This window comes from Sceloporus occidentalis, unplaced genomic scaffold (genome assembly GCF_023333645.1).
Source record: "Sceloporus occidentalis isolate IW3139 unplaced genomic scaffold, rSceOcc1.0.p SCAF_30, whole genome shotgun sequence".
Taxonomy (NCBI): Eukaryota; Metazoa; Chordata; class Lepidosauria; order Squamata; family Phrynosomatidae; genus Sceloporus; species Sceloporus occidentalis.
Genome location: NW_028317010.1, coordinates 4,202,976 through 4,220,902, shown reverse-complemented (window position 1 = coordinate 4,220,902; position 17,927 = coordinate 4,202,976). Strand labels below are relative to the sequence as shown.

The window sequence follows — 17,927 nt, the reverse complement described above, 5'->3', positions numbered from 1 at the left end:
TTGGCAAAGGCTGTAGGTAGAATATCGTGCATGGAAAGGGTTCAAATACCAGCATTTAAAATGCCTTGAGGTGTCTAGTTTTCAAAAATGTATGGTTTGATGGGGTAAATTGCATTGGCCAGCTTCAAAGATACCCGAAATAGCACATGGGGCAGAATGACCAGATTTGGAAAAAAATGCTTTTGAAATAGCAAAAAGCTACTTGTACTTATTACCCAGAAAAAAAGCAAAAAAACATAAAAACATTGGGTATTTCTAAACTCAGGAGAAATAGTAGAATCTATTTAGCAGTTTTTTTCATTAGCTTTTTTGGATGAGCAAAAGATTTTTCAAATAAAAGTGAGGGTTTTTTTTTTCAATTTTTCATCATATTTTTTTTATAGACAATTAGATAATATGATCAAAAATGGTATCTGAAGAAAGCCCTTCTTGTCCTGAAAAAAACAATTTATAACTTGTGTGGGTACAATTAACCTAGGTCCCAAAGGGTACAAAAAGTAAAAAACAGCCCGGTCCTTAAGGGGTGAAAGCACTTGTGTGAGCATTGTAATGTGCAATTTACAATTAGGTAAATACTACCTCAGATGAGTAACAACACATATTAGACCATGTCATGATTTATTTAACAAAAATAAAGCCAAAATGGAGAAGCAGTGTTTGAAAAAGTACACCTTTTGATTTAATAGCTTGTAGAACCACCTTCAGCAGCAATAACCTGTAATTGTTTTCTATATTACTTTTTTCAATTTCTCACATTGTTTTGGAGGAAATGTTCTTTACAACATTGGTTTGAAACGTACTGCCACAGCATTTCAATTGGGTTGAGGTCTGGACTTTGACTGGGTCATTGCAACACCTTGATTCTTTTCTTTTTCTACCATTCTGTTGTAGATTTACTGTTTTTCTTAGGTTCATTGTGCTGTTGCATGACCCAATTTCAGCCAAGCTTTAGCCTCATATTGGACTCTAGAATACTTTGGTATACAGTGGAGTTTATGGTCAACTCATTTCCTGCAGGTCCTGTGGCTGCAAAACAAGCCCAAATCACCACTGTGGTTGACAGTCAGTATATGTCAGTTTGTGCTGATATGCTGTGTTTGTGTCTAATTTTACTGTCAGGAACTTTAACATTTAACATGGTAACTGAAGCCTATAGAGTCTGAGATGTAACTCGCTGTAGAATTGTGTAAATTGTTTGGAAATGGCCTCATAACCCTTTCCAGATTGATGGGTAGCAACAATTGCTTCTCTAAGATCATTGCTGATGTCTTTCCTCCTTGGCATTGCGATAACACACACACACCTAAATGCTCCAGACCAGCAAACTGGTAAAATGCTGGCTTTTATAGAGGTGGTCCTCAATTAATTAATGGCATTTGATTAGTAGCACCTGTCTGCTTCCTATTTAAGAAGTACTTGGTTATTCACACATGGCTTCTTTATTTTGGCTTTATTTTTGTTGTATAAATTATAGTGTAATATGTCATGTGTTGTTCGTCTGAGATTGTATTTACCATTTTTTAGACGTGCTAAGGAACAGATTATTGTTATTATGTCCTAAAATGTAAAACCATAGAATTTAAAAAGGGTGTACTTTCTTTTTCACACAACTGTATATGAAGCATACCTAATGTTAGTGTGCATTACTATGGTATATAATATTTACTGTGCATTACTCAAAATGTATTTATTTACAGGAAAACCGGTGCTATCAAAATAATGAATCAAATAATGTTATCAGTGTTTGGGCTGCACTTGTATAAACACTGTTCTTTTAATCTCTCTGTGAGTAAGGTATTATCTGTTCATTGAAATGATGTCAAAAACTGGTAGAATTTTTCTTTGTTAGATGTTATTATGGAGGCAGGGATGACAAATTTGTAGTCCGACTTCTTACACCTTTTTTTCTGTAAACATTTAATCACTTTGCTAATTAAAGCCTTGGAGAGTAATGTCACATACATTATCATTCTAAAAGGCTTCAAGTGGAATTAAATGAAGTATTATAATTTGCCAATTAACATTTAGAAAAACAACTCTTTTTTTACATTTAATATGGGTTTGTGCGCTTTTCTCAGTTTCTGATTTCTGCTATTTATGAGCAAGAATAAGCAGTAATGCCCCAACATCCATTTCAATAACCATATTTCCTTAATTCTCTCTGAATACAGTGATCACTGTACAGATAATAGAACTATCATGTGCTGCAAGATTGTATTATTATCAGTCCGTTTAGTTCCTTTCTTTTTGTTATTATTGAGGTGTTCTGTATGCATTACTTGTGTCCTCGCTTCATGAGTTCATGTCACCAAAGAGAGTCGGGTCTTGTTCTGTAAACAAAGTTTGAAGGGGTTTATGCTGGAGCCATTTTTTGCCTATAAATACATTGAGACAAATGAGTTGTGCATTTCTCTGCATATTGGGGCTTGGAGGTCAGTCCACTAGGGATGGAGATTGCAGAAGAGGAGAACATTTCAACTCCTCTGCATTATCAAGGCCAAACCATGGTAAACTTCTCCTACAAGAAGGGCTAAATTGGCTCTGCATAAAAAATAGGCTGTATGGGAGATTTCCTAAAACTCCCCTCACTAGTTTACCTATGCAGGACCAAATCCTTTCTTGTAGGAGAAGCTGGCTGGGTTTTCCCTTTCCTAATGTATAGTGAGGTGTAGTTGAAATGTTTGTCTATAGTGAACAGTACTCATTGTCACGTATGTCAGGAATTGAATTGAAAGTCTGAATATCAGTGTGGCATAAGGGACCACCACTATTAATGTGAATTTGAGATTCAGCCCCTGTGTGCTTTTCGTGAGATCACCTTACTTCATCAGGTAGAACGGGACTTCACCGATAGCTCCACGTATTCCAATACCTGACAGCTAGCAATATTGGAATATCGGATGCTTTTTTTTAAACAATTTTATTCTGGAAATTAGATACTAAAGAGAAACATGGTGATTTAATGTAATACACTATAGTCCTTTTTTTGTTTGTTTATGATGAAGATTTAATGTCATCAATTTGTGCCCTTTTTCTAACACCTAATTGAAAGTGTCTGAAGGCTATCTTATGAGCTTGCTGAACTTTTCATTTCATATAATATTTAATTAGTTAATTGATTATTGATTTGTTAATCAAGTAATTATTCCATCAATTTAACCAATTGATTTATGTACTAACCTTAATCTATATTTACACATTTAGCGATTATTTTCTACAGATTGTATACATAGATTATTAATTGTAATTAATTCACAGAAGCATTTATAGAATTACTTACTATCTCTTTAAGTCAATTGATAACATAAATTACATTGCATCACGTTTAAACTAATACAATAAGACCTGAACTATCTAGGGTAACCCCATGCACAATTACTACTAATTGTTTACAGTGGTATAGGCTTGCACACTCCTTTCATGCAATTTTTGTGGAATTAATTACCCTACCAAAGATAGAATAGGAACAGTCCGCAAATTTGTGTGAGAACACTCACCACTATATCTTCTTATCAATACCAAAGAGGAGATGATGAGTAGAAATTTTGTTTATGTGCTTTAATGCTAAGCTCTCTTGTATGTTGACATATTTAAATGATAAAGGAGTATAAATATGTTGTCTACCATAAGAGTACCACTCAATTTTAGATCTCCTTATGTCCTTTGAGCTTGCTTGCTTCCAGCCATGTCTTCGGCAAGATTTATAAACAGGTTGCATGGCTGACTGGTGGTAATGAATTTAATAATAACCTTGTCCTCATGTTTGTTCTACTGCAACTTACATCCTACAAAGCAACAGCTTGTTAGCCTCACCAGCAGTTTGAAATTTGAGTGCCCCTTGCTTATGGAATTCAACGTGTTGTCCGACTATAAGTTGTTAATGTGAACAATTTATTTTGTATCTCTAGTTAATGACATATGGTAAAAGTTTAAACTCGTTCTGAAAGATCTGCAGGCTCTGCTCATTGGTGAGTAGAACTTTGAAACTGTGATTGATGGGACCTTAAAACGATAGAATCTTTCAATTTACAATTTAACTTATGTCTTAATTGATTTTGGAAGTCAAACCAATCCATGATCTCCAAGAAACCCATTCAAACTTTTTTTTTATGTTTTCCTTGAAGAAATGAAACATCCACTGAAATGCCATTTTCAATGGATTCACATAACCACCCATGTCATCTTATCAAATAGTTATATTTACATTACCGGCAATGACTTAAGCCTTTGTCATTTACCTTGTTTGGACTGAGTGCTTCTCCTTCTTTTTGGTATATTTACACTACTAAGAGGTCACATTGCTAGATCCGGACGTTTAGCAGATCAGTTGTAGAATAAAAAGACATGGTAGATATTTCAAATGATTGTCCACTGATTTAATAATTGGCACAATGAAAAACCTCAATTACTGTCCTACATGTCTTTCCTGCTTGATCATGTCCTTGGGAAGTAATTGTGCTTCAGAATATTTTCTTAATTAACAATATACAATAGATCAGGCAATCTGAGAAAAAAAGTACCTTTCTATTTCTTGAAATTGACATTTAACTATATATACAGTGTATATATATATATATATTTTTTTTTTCTCTGCTTTTTTCTTACAAGGTTTATGTGGCTTGTCAGTCAATGCTGATTGTCCTTGTTGGAGCAGTCCCAGAGTACCATATCGACAGTGAAATAGTTACGACCAGCAAAGAAGAATTTAATAAGCACATACAATTCGATAAAAACTTCACCTCTATCGTCACAGAGGCAAGTATTTTGGTTTTTGCATGTCATTATTTAAGAATTTGCATCAGTTTTCTACAGTAGTGTTCATGGTTGCAAATGTTGTTACAATTATTATTATTGGTAGAATGTTGAGACATGGAGAGATTGTTCAATAAGATTGTTTTTTAACGCCCCCCCAACCCTGTTTTCATTTGACGTTTTGTTCTGAAGTTACTTCAACCATCGATTGAAGTTTTATTGCTTTTTTTTTTTGTATTGTCCGCCTCATCTTTATCAAGATCCTCGATTACTTGCACACAAGTATGCCTTGTGCAAGGGACTCTGTATGAAATCACACATCCTACTAAAATAAAATAAAAGCTGTAGATTTTACCTTTTTGCATTATAATGAATTGAAGCTAATTTGTATTTCAAAAAAACTTCATGCATGAATAAACTGAAAAGATCAGACTCACAGCATAGTTTTCTAATAGGAATTGAGAGCTTCAGCCATGACATTTAGTTCCTATTAAATTAACTGTAAATTACAAAATATCATGTGCTTAAAGGGATATACACCACTCACAAGAGATTAACTAGGTAACCGCACATTATATCACCAATAAGGAAATATCTATTAGGAAAATATCTATTAGAACACAAATCATGAAAAATGCCTGCTGAGTATCAGTAATCAAAGGTGAGTGTATTACTAATAGATCTCCATGTTACCAGACACTGTGGGTTTAAAAGGGGCTTCAAATGGGTATTTGGTTTGGAAAATGGTTTAAAAATGCTTTTAAAAAATGACTAAGAACATGAGTTCAAGGGATTCAGAGGTGCTTATCAGGACCCTACTGTATGTGACAATTGCCCTCCTCCTGCATGTATTTGCTGTAGGCAGCTGCTTAGGGTTTCCTATATGATAAGACCAGCCTTGTCTATTTCTAGTTGCATCCCCTAAGTGGCTTTAAGCATACTGTACATATGCAAATGCATTCCTGTATGGGCCTCCATTACTCGTGTAGCAAAAAGATCTTTTAAGATACCTTAGAAGCCCAGCAGAGGCAAAATAAAACTTACTGCGGTTGGGTATTTTAATGTATTGTTGTTAATAATTGCATATTACCAGCATTCATATGTGCTATAGCAGCGGTGTTGCCAGTCCTATTTATCCATATAAATATCTACTAGAGTATACACATTTTACACTTTAAAAACCTTTAACCCCTTCGAGACAAAGGCTGATTTTACTTTTTGTACCCTTTGTGACAATGGCCTTTTTAACATTTCTGCGCTGCTTGTGTTTAGCTGTAATTTTCTTCTTTCCCGTTTACTGAACCCACACACATTAGATATTGTTTTTTTCAGGACAAGAAGGGCTTTCTTTAGATGACATTGTTTTGATTGTATCATATTATTTACTATTAAAAAAATTATAAAATATGGTGAAAAATTTAGAAAAAAATGACTGTTTCTAACTTTTAGTTGAAAAATCTTTTACTCATCTATAAAAGGTAATGAAAAAACCTGCTAAATAGATTCTACTATTTGTCCTGAGTTTAGAAATACCCAATGTTTTTATGTTTTTTTGCTTTTTTCTACCCATTATGGGGCAATAAGTACAGGTAGCGTTTTGCTATTTCAAAGCCATTTTTTCCAAATCTGGTAATTCTTCCCCCCATGTGCCATTTCGGGTATCTTTGAACCCGGCCAATGCAATTTACCCCATCAAGTCATATATTTTTGAAAACTAGACAGCCCAGGGTATTCCAAATGCTAGTATTTTAACTCTTTCCATGCACCATATCTACCACCAGTCTTTGTCAAACTTTGTGGTAGTCATTTTTTTGCATTTGGTTTTCCACACACATTTTAATTCAGGTATGAATTAAAATGTTCTCGTATATGTCACTATCACAAAACACCCCAATATGTGTTCAGCAACATCTCCTGAGTACAGCGATACCTCACATGAATGATTTTGCCTGGCTGTTTTGGGGCAAAAGGGCCACATTTGGGGCATGCGCTTTTTTCAATGTTGAACTTTGGCATTTGGGATCCACTGCCCATGCCCTATTTGGTACATCTTTGAGCCAGGCCATTTCAGTGTGCCCAACAAAACCATATATTTTTCAAAACTAGACACCACAGGGTATTTTAAATGCTGGTATTTTAACTCTTTGCATGCACATATTTTACCACCAGCATTTTTTCAAAGTTTGCAGTAATATTTTTGTGTGTGTATTTTTCCCACACACACCTACTTTATGTATGAATTTACAGCTCCTGGTATATGCCGCTGTCACACGACACCCCATAATGTGTTCAGCAACATCTCCTGAGTGCAGTGATACCCCACATGCATGGGTGTGTCATTTTTTGGGGGAACTAAAAGGCCACATTTGGTACGTGTGCATTTTTCTAATTGGAAATTAGATGTGTGGCCATCCTTCCCCCCGTGTTAATTGGGACGTTGTTGAACCTGGCCCATTCAATTTACCCCACCAAATCATACATTTTTTAAAAGTAGACACCCCACGGGCATTTAATATGCCAGTATTTTAACTCTTTCCATGCGAGAATTGTTTTAAGCTAATATGCTAATTTTAGGACTTGCTCACAAAAATATATTTTTTATATATATATATATTTTTTTTTTATTTTTTTTTTTAAAAAAATTTAACATTTTTTTTCAACTTGGAGGTTCCCCTGATAGTGACATCAGTGGGAAATGATTTTTACATTTTACTGTTTTTTTACTATTTTTTTCTAATTATTATTAATTTTATTTTATTTTTTAATTTATTTTTACTAATCACACTGTGATTAGAAAGCTGGGCTCCATTGACTTGCATGGTGAATGCAGTACCTGTATTCAACCTGCAAGTGGAGCCAAAGTTCTCTAGATGGTCTGGACTATCTAGCGAACTTTTAAAATTTGTGGTTCCTGTTACAGGACGGCGGCCATCTTCCTTGATGGCGAAGATTGCCGGCAGCTGCGGCTGTGACCGCTCTCCGGAGCGGTCACAGCCCATCAAAAGGTTAGTGTTTGGTGTCGCTGGATGCCTCCTGATCGAGGCATTCCAGCGACACCATTTAAGTTTAGGAGGCGATCGTCGATCGCCTCCTAAACGCTTTTAAAACGGGTGTCCGCCGCCATACAAAGTATGGCGGATGTTGACGCCCCGTGGAGGGGCCAGAGATGGCCCCTTCGTGCCGATCGCGGCGTTGCTGAATGCCTCGAGGTCGAGGCATTCAGCAACGCTTTTTGGGTGCAGAAAGCGATTGTAGATCGCTTTCTGCACCCGTTTAAAGACGTGCCGGTCCTGGCACGTCAATTGTCGTAAAGCACATGCTTTTCCGTGCCGTGCCAGGACCGGCAATTGTCATTAAGGGGTTAAACAGATATGGGACATGCTAATATTTTAAGAACTAGTGACACCTTCTGTGTTTGAAAGTCCTTTGCTGGAGTAATTTGTGAGGGGTGTATTTAATCCAGAAAATTTGTTATTTTATAGATTATGTTTCGATAACTGTTTGTGACCTCTGAAGCAGAATAGTGTGTCTACCAATGGGTATTGCTTTTGTGTCAAGGATAATCCATATCATTCCTTTAATGGTCTGAGGAATGCAGCACTTAAAGGAGTATACTTGTGCCTGATCACACGAAAGGATTAGTTTCCTTGTTAATAGTAGCTTTATGTAGATGATGACCATCAGTAACCTCAAAGGCATCCAGGCCTCGAAAATGATTTTTCATAATCAATTATTATAATTTATATATAAATGTGTGTACATACATACATACCTGTAGTGTACGGACATATATGCATCCATCAGCAACTGCTATTAACTAGCTCTATTGCAGACATAGTCCTCGTCAGGGCTCAGATAAGCAGGTCAGGTAAGAGCCCCAGTTGCAGGGAATATCAGAAGCTCCGTTTGTACTCTACAATGCATCATTACCGGGAGGAAGGTACAGACAGGCAAAATGAAACACACCGCTGGCTGAAAATAATATGATAGTCTGTATTGGAAAATTAATATGATAGTCTGTATTGGAGTAACTGGCAAGACAGGTAAGTACAGTACTGTAGACACTACCAAATAGGGCACAGGTACAAAGACAAATGTATAGCACGATAGCCCTTAGTCGGCACAAGATATTTCTAGAACACTGAAGCTGGACTGGCGGTGCGCGCTCTCTCTCTGGAACATGGCTTGGAAGCCCTCCCGACAGGGTCCACGGCTTGGAAGCCGTCCCGACAGGGCCCACGGCGTGGAGGCCCTTCCGACAGGGCCCACGGCTTGGAAGCCCTCCCGACAGGGCCCACGGCTTGTAAGCCCTCCCGACAGGGCCCACGGCTTGTAAGCCCTCCCGACAGGGCCCACGGCTTGTAAGCCCTCCCGACAGGGCCCACGGCTTGTAAGCCCTCCCGACAGGGCCCACGGCTTGGAAGCCCTCCCGACAGGGCCCACGGCTTGGAAGCCCTCCCGACAGGGCCCACGGCTTGGAAGCCCTCCCAACAGGGCCCATGGCTTGGAGGCACACGGCTGGCAGCCCACAGAATGGAACTGGACACTCACTCCTGGAAAGAAGTCAATTTCATTTGTTTCCAATATCTTGGAATAAATACTTTTGCAGCATTTAGTAGGTGTATCGTGAATGCTTGTACATGTTTAATGCATGCCTAGTTCTGTGAATAAGAATAGTTAGACCCTCAGAAGGGAACTCTGCATCCGCCACCACTCTGATACTGGTAATAACAAGCTTACAAAATGGCTGGAGCTTGGAGCGACTCAACCAAGTGTGGAGGAAGTCATCTCTAGCAGTACTACATCTCTGGCACCAGTCAGGTAAATTTAGTGTATTGTGGTAGGCACTCTGTAGCATATATTTAGAATTTTAAACAAGTACTCTTGAATTAACCAAATTCACCAAAGTGCCACTGTTGATCAGTGAATATAATATATTTTTCCACCTCTGGATGTAATAACGTTTTTGTGGATGTTTGGTGTTCACTAGCTGATGGAGAATGGCTGACAAAAGTCTGCCTGGAGTGTCTGTAGATGAGCACAGTTTTAGAAAGGTGTGAGTGTATCTGACATGCCTTGTCTTTCATCTTAGACACTGTAAAGTGTTGGTAGTTGTCATGACCCTGGTAAGCAGGTCGGGTAGGAGTGCAGTCGCAGGGGATACAAGGGGTTCTGTCTGTACCCCACGATGCATGACGGCTAGTAGGATGGTACAGACAGGCGCAATGAAACACAGCACAGGCAGAATACTTTGAAAGGTACTGTATTAACGAAGGTAACAGGAACAGCAAGTACAGGCAGTAAGTCTCTAGGGAGGATGCCCACTGGCAGGGCGGACGGCAGGAAGCCCACTGGCAAGGCCGACGGCAGGAAGCCCACTGGCAGGGCAGACGGCAGGAAGCCCACTGGCAGGGCAGACGGCAGGAAGCCCACTGGCAGGGCAGACGGCAGGAAGCCCACTGGCAGGGCAGACGGTAGGAAGCCCACTGGCAGGGCAGACGGCAGGAAGCCCACTGGCAGGGCAGATGGCAGGAAGCCCACTGGCAGGGCAGACGGCAGGAAGCCCACTGGCAGGGCAGACGGCAGGATGCCCAATGGCAGGGCAGACGGCAGGATGCCCAATGGCAGGGCAGACGGCAGAATCAACACAGGGTCAGATACAGGGCCAAAGCAGAGCAGTCCAAACACTTTAATGCAAAGGCCCTGACTGAAGGGCAGGGCAGGTCTTTTAAAGGCAGGGCTTCGCTCAGGTAATAAGGCTCAGCTGTACTTGGTAATCTGATTCTGAGCACTCCAGAGGGAGGAGAGTGGTAGCAGATGGACATGACAGCAATATAATTACACATGGTCCAGGCTAGCAGGGTGGAATCCTGACAGTAGGGTTGCCAGTTAAATAGCGGCTTATTTGAGTAATGTGTTTGTGCCTAGTGAATCTATACTAAATTCAAATTCGGAAGTGGAATTTCCCTAAACACAGGTTGAAAATCATTATTATGGGTTAATGATATTAAGCGGGATGGAATTTACAATAATCCCCTCCAATTTGGATGTCCCTCTCCAAGCTCTTAGTGTAGGGGTAATAGTGGGATGGGAAACATCCCGCTGGTGCTGGCACCAGTGGTGGCACCATCATGTGGCCTTGTTCCAGTGGTACACAATATTTAGCTGTGGGAATCTAGATGGGATGCCCTTTAGCATGTTTCTAGATCTGGATGGCCCAGTCCTCCAAGTGTCTTATGGCAGATAAGATATTGATGGCACAATCTGGGTGTCTTTAAAATTCCATGAAAATCTCCTAAATTATTGTTCAAATCTTTTTTTTTAAAAAGCGTAATTAGTATTTGGATGATATAGAGTAGTCTCGGGAAAAACGTTCATTTTTTAAGGCACCATTTACACCACTTGAACAGGAATTACATTTGAAGTGTTTGGCCATGGGCTCTGGTATAGAAATTTTCAGGACCTCAGATGTTGTCATGTTTATAAGTTTGATAAGGAGCTATAGACCTTCAGCTCTTTCAAAATATTGATATATATGAGGCTGGGTGACCACGACGAGGAGGTCATCTGCAAAGGCTGCCAATTTATTGTGATATGATCCCACCTCATGGATGTCTACATTGCTCATTAGCACATTTAAAAGAGGCTCCCCTGTCTCTTTCCATTTGAGTGGGAGATCGGTTTAGAAACACTGCCATTACTGTGTATTTGTGCTGCGGGTGCCTGATATGAAGAATCCACCTACACTGAACAGAGAAAATGCCAGTTCATTCTATGAAATGCCTTCTCGGCATCCGTTGAGAGGAATATGGTAGGTATATTCTCTGTTTTGGCAAGGCGAATCAGGTTAAGCAGCTTCTTTGTGTTATCTCGAGCCCCCCCTAAGCCTATTACTAAGTAATTTCTCATCTACATTTATGAGCAGGATTGGGCAGTAGCGGCTACACGACTCCAGATTCTTTCCAGGTTTCAGGATAACTGTTATCTCAGCTTCTTGTGCCCAGGGTGGCAATTTATTTCCCAGTGAATAGAGTTAAAGTCTCTAAGAAAGTGTGGGCTCAATATGTCCTGAACACCTTATAGTACAGGATTGTCAGTGCTCGGGTTATTCCCAGCGGGTGGAGATTTAATAGCTTTAGCTAATTCTTTATCACTCAAAGGGACAAATTTTAAATAGTTTTTATGTAAGGCAAGCATGGTACAAGCTGTTAAGATTACTTGTCCTTGAGCTACAAAGTATAACATATGGAAATTTAATATAGGTTTATTTATACATGAGATAGGTACAAAATAGTAAAGACTAAGCAATTACCGAGCACCCTTATAGTTCAGGGTGGTTTCATATCAGTACTTCTTAAATCCAAAGTTACACTTTTCCCCTTATTCTCTACCGTATGAATATATATGAATGGATGCATATTCTGAAAATAACAAAACTTGATTTGAATATCAATTCTTTCTCCAACCTTAAGGACTAAAGCATGTATTCAACTATATAAAAATGGATATCATAATATGCTGAGGAAAAAAAAGATTTTCAGACATTTTTTACTTTGTATGACTGTGTAGACTAAATAGGAAGCAGTTGATAATTCCACATGTTTAAACTCCAACCAAATTTGTGTAAAATGTAACCAGACTGAAGAGTTTAAGAGCCAAATAAAAGTGAATGTTATGGCTACTATGCATCTGATATTTATTGTCATGTTTAAAATGTTTTCCTTAATAGATCTATACTCAGGACACACTTATGCTGTGCCATATCCTTCTGGATGAGTTGCAATTTGGCAAAATATTATATCTGCAATGGCTGGCTGTACACTATATTTCACACCCCTCCAGTATCAATCGCTGCATTGATTGCAATGAAGTAAAGATACTTAAAAAATAAAGATGTGCGTGTGTGTATACTATATACACAGTTGCAAGAAAAAGTTAGTGAATCCTTTGGAATTACCAGCATATATGTATACATTTATCTTGAAATATGATATGGACTTTATAAGTTACAAAAGCTAATTGGAGTCAGGAGTTAGCAAACCTGGAGTCCAATCGATGTTAAAAGGATTGTAGTTGTGTTTTAGGGCTGCTGTGACTTATGAAAAAAACTACTGACTCATTTTGAGTTTGCTATTCTTAAGAAGCATCTGCTGATATTCATCTGTCCACACTGAGAGAAATAGTTTATAAATGGAGATTATTTGTACTGTAAGGGCACAATGCAGAATACCCAGTGAGGTAAAAAAGAACACTAGAATAACAGCTGAAAGCTTGAAGGAGTAATTGGAACTGGTTAACATCTCTGTTCAAGATTCTATCATATCCAAAACATTGAATAGCTTGCCAATCATTGAGGGGACAATACATTTCCAAGTTTATCAAGGTATAGTGTCAGGGTAGCTGTCTGCTAGCTGAAGCTCAGTAGAAGGTGTGTGATGCAGCAGGACAATGACCCTGAACATCAAAGTAAAATCAGAATATGGGTGAGCTTAAGCAGTTCTGTAAGGAAGAATGCTCTTTTTAATACTGTGTCCATTAAAGTAAAGCAATAAAACCATTTGTTTATTTTCACATACTTTTTTGTGACTTATTGTGTCAATTGTTATCCGTGGTTTTATTTTTGAACCGCTCAAGTACTTCCTAGTATCCTTGATTCTCTTTTACTGTACCAAAATCATAATATAGGTACCCCCCAAGAACCCAGTCTTTGTATGTGGATGATCTATTCCTGATAAAACAAAGTGTAAATATTGTAATGGATGTACTAAAGGGCAGAGATAGAGCTGCATGCTATAGTTAATGAGAAGTAAGAGAGGTTCAAAGGCATGAAAGACAGCACAGCCCTACAAATTGTAAAGGAATCTGAAGCTTTGGAAGAGTGTGATTTCTGTGATGAGGGTTCCTTTGATTCAGGAGATTGGTTTATTTTTTTCTTCACATCAATCCTCTTCAGGGGAACAAAGAGTATAGGGAAGATAATAATTCCTTTTCCGTTAAAGACGCAGATGAAGTTTTTTAAGCATTCAAAATGTTAATGGAAATTGAAGATGTTAAGTCCAAGTTTAGCTTTGAAAAGGTGTTGATGCCTTGGGAGAATTAAAGTTTATCTGACTGAGACACGAAGGTATAAATAAAGATATAGAACTTTTAATACATTTTTGCACAGTGTGATTGTTTTGAAAACAAGTTCCTATCCTTATACATTTTACAAATAGTACAAGTAGTAAATTTTTTATACATTTGATATGCATTAAAACATCAACTGTGATACTAGTTTACTTTATATTAAACTAAATATATACTTACATGTATGTTTTGTGGATGAGTACTTGCCACTATTCACTAAACTGTGAGTGTTTACAATTTCTCAAAGCAAGTCAAAGTTGAGTTGGCACAATAAAAAAAAATAAATCACAATGTACCTGTCTATGGGCACCATTAAAGTCTAGTGGACCCATTCAAATCAGCGGAGGATGCAATGCAACTTCCAAACACTGTGGGTTGCTGCTTCACAGTACATGCTCTCTCACATCCAATAAATATTTTTTGGCATCATTTTTTTCCTTTTGATGGGCTCTTAAAGGTAAGTATCTTTTCCCCCACTGTTTTATATGCTTTATGAGTGCCAGTGGTTGGCACCATGGTGGCATCCAGGTGCTTTAATGGACATGGGGCCATTAGAGGTGGGAGGGGTAAGTAGGGACCCCACAAGGATCCCACAGGTAGGCATGTGGCATGGAAAGGGGACTAAGGGCTTTTTAAATAGTTTAACACCCTCATCCTTAAGGGGCAGGCAGTTCTTATTTTAACCCTCATCACACAAAAAATGGCACTCGGTTAGGGTGAGGTATAATTTGGGATCTTTGAACTTGCATGCCTCCACCTAAACCTTTCAAGTTACATGGTCTTTCATACCATTGCAAGCAACAGTCTTAGCATCATAAACATGCATGTTCAGTTAAGTTGAGTTAGTTAAATTAATCCTTGACTTTATCCTATTGAGTATATATTTCTATATATAAATGTTGGTAAACATTTAAACTAAATATCTCCAAATAATGACTAAATAAGATGTATAGGCTATTGGTAGTTTTAATAAAGGATAAGTTATACTAAAAGCTGTGATGGTGACAGTTCTCTTTAATGCAAGCTCCTAAAGATCTACAGTCGTTTTCAAGATGGGCTTGGGATTACGTTTTTCCCAAGGGGTTGTGTTGCAAGGGGGTCCTTTTAAGAGTTTTTTAGGTTTATATATGTGTATAAGTTTGTATGATCCCCTAACGAGTAAGGTTTATATTTGTGCATGAGTGTGAATTTTCCTTAAAGTCTGTACATTACTATACTTGATAGGTGATCTTTTCAGTCCACAAACACATAGATAAACTCATTTCAATCAATTGCTTTTCTGTTCAACTTTAAATGTATATGTACACATCATTCTCTTGAAAAAAGAAAGCTATACCAAAATTCCTTTCAAGGTATGAATCTAATCAAGATTGAAATACTTTTTAGTAATGTTCTATGTAGCATTGCCATGTGGATAACGTGCAGCAGGGGTTTGGTAAATAGTTTTCCAGATGGTGTGGGAAGATACTTTATTGCAAGACTCTCCAGTGTTTGTGTGAAGCTGTAGAGTGAAGGAAATGATTAATGGAAATGCAACAGATGTTTCAGTATTAATACATTCTGCTTCGTAGATTAGGCATGGCTATGTGATAGGATATGTTACAACTGTGCAAAGTTTCTTTTATGGCTTATCAAACCCTTTTCCATAAACATAGGTTGAACAAAGTGCCCCATTCTCTACTTCAAAACTTATTAGGTTCTTGTCCTGTAGTTCAGAATTGTCCCAATATATTAACAAAATATGGCTACATGACTATTACATGAATATTTAGTTTGGTATATTCTCACAAGTGCTGGGTACCTTCCTCAACTACAACACAGGTGCCTGAATAAGCAATGTGTCTAGACCTTAGCACCATTGTTCATGACAACTCCCCTGGAAATCACTGGAGTCTGTGAAACATCTGTGGAAATGGCTGCTATAAAGCTTGAAAGTTTTAAGTATGTTTTATATTATTCTAGGTTATTTAATAAAGCAACAAAAAAACAATAGTCAATATCACCACTTATTGCTGGCTTGTTTTAAGTTGCAGTCTTTGTTTTCCGCTGTGTTTGTGATGATTCCTTTACCTCTTGGCATGTTACTCTCAAACTTGTGATGCCGACTTTTGCGATCAGTGGGAATCCACTGCAGTTCACATGTGGTCACAAGGTGGCTCTTTGATAGGGTTGGCTGTGGGTATGCATGATTTTTATGATCTTCCATAAAAATTTATATGATTCCATGTGTTATAAATATATGTTTTTACTTTAACAGTGGTACTTGATCAAGGATGACGCGTACAAAGTTAATTTGGCATCTTCATTATTTTTTGCTGGTCTTCTTATTGGAAACATGTTGTTTGGATCCTTGTCTGATAAACTAGGAAGGAAGCCAGTATATTTAGCAGGTATGGATCATGGCATCTTAATCTGTTTCCTTTGATAAAGAACAATTAAAAGCACAATTAAAAGTCAAAAACAGACTTTCTTTGAAATAAGTAAAATGAATAATATACATTTAGTTATATCACTGTATTATATACCCTTAGTATTTCTTCAGGACTGCAAGCTGTAACGTACAGGGGTGTCTGGACAGGAGCACTGGTGTGAGAGGCACAATTGTACAGCGCTACGGAATTTGATGGCGCTATATAAAACAATAAATAATAATAATATGGGTAAATGGGTAACTGAGTAGCTGTCCTGCGACAGCTGCTAGGTACCAGGGAAATAAGGCAGGAAATAGGTGGGGAGGTGCACCAGCAGGGGGCTCCCAAGAGCTGGTAAATACACAGAGCATATTGAGCTGCTGTCAGATTTATTTTGAATCATCTCTGTTATTCCCATTTCACTCATGAACATTCCTGGGGATTCTATTGCTAAAGTCCTGCTTCCATGGCTTTCTGGGTCAATCTTTGGGTAGGAGAGTGGTTTTTGCCCATGCCCACTCCCTGCTGTTTGGGACTAGCCAAAGCCCAATAGTGTCTTGCTCTGCCCCTTCACAAAGCCGCACTCCTAGTAGCTTACACTAGGAATTTCTCAGGTATGCTTATAAATAAAAAAAAAATGTAATACCCTTGTTTTGTATTTGAGTAAATTCATTTTGTACTCTTCTATTCCCTTCTTCTGTAGGTCTCTTTTTTGATACTGTTTTTGGATACATGACAGCCCTAGCTCCTAGCTATGAGGTTTTTGCAGTTTCTCGTTTATTTGTTGGGATAATGAATGGGGGCATGTCTTTGGTGTCTTTTGTACTAACACAAGAGTATGTTGGAAAATCCTACTGGGCATTGACAGGTAGGTACACTCCTGTGCTGCGCTAAATATACCCCTTCAGGACAAGGGCAACAACATTTTCAACATTTCTCCACTATCCTTGTTCAACCGCCATTTCTTTCTTTCTTTTAGCGTACTGACCCGCTAAATCCATCATCCATAATTTCCATTTATTTTGGCAGTTATGGGGCAAATATTAAAAAGTGCATGTATTTGTTTTCAAATTGTAATATTTTCAACTTTAACTTCAATAGAGTGCACAGATCTTAAAACTGCTACATAAACATATATGTTTCATAAAAATAGGTAGTTTTCAAGCAAACTTGTGCACTTCTGGCCATACATTTTGGCCAGAACTAGCATGGGGGAGACCTCACCCAACATCAACTGGCAGAATTTTTTGATGTCCTATTACGTCCGTCGTCACAAAGGGATTTTGACCTAATTGTTTTTATTTAATGTTTAAGAATGAGCAAAACAAAATGACTTCTTTGACTTTACAGAGATTCAGGAATGAGTCTATCTTGAGGTTTTCTCATAGGTTTCAGTGAGTGTGGGGACAAAGAGTTTGCAATCTGCAGCATAGTTCTTGCATTGCTAATGCATGTTAAGTATTACACAACATTATTATTACAGTAAAAGCCAACCTTCAAATTCAAAGACACATTAAACAAGGCCCACCCTCATTAAATAATTAGATCATCTGATTTTATTATATTATTTTTCTAGAGATATATTTCTAGAGTATCTTATGTTTTTACAGTCTGTGTCTTTGTTTAAAAAGTTGCCAG

General features: G+C 38.0%; 1 protein-coding gene across 1 annotated transcript in view; it reads left to right on the top strand.

The window, feature by feature from the left end:
* Positions 1 to 17,927, top strand: part of LOC149298935 (solute carrier family 22 member 15-like) — a 71,753-nt gene that overhangs the window by 5,047 nt on the left and 48,779 nt on the right. Inside the window, exons 2-4 of the mRNA XM_089486786.1 lie at positions 4,609 to 4,755; positions 16,136 to 16,268; positions 16,993 to 17,157. Of these exons, the coding sequence (XP_089342912.1) occupies positions 4,609 to 4,755; positions 16,136 to 16,268; positions 16,993 to 17,157 (445 nt within the window). The remainder of the gene's footprint in view (positions 1 to 4,608; positions 4,756 to 16,135; positions 16,269 to 16,992; positions 17,158 to 17,927) is intronic.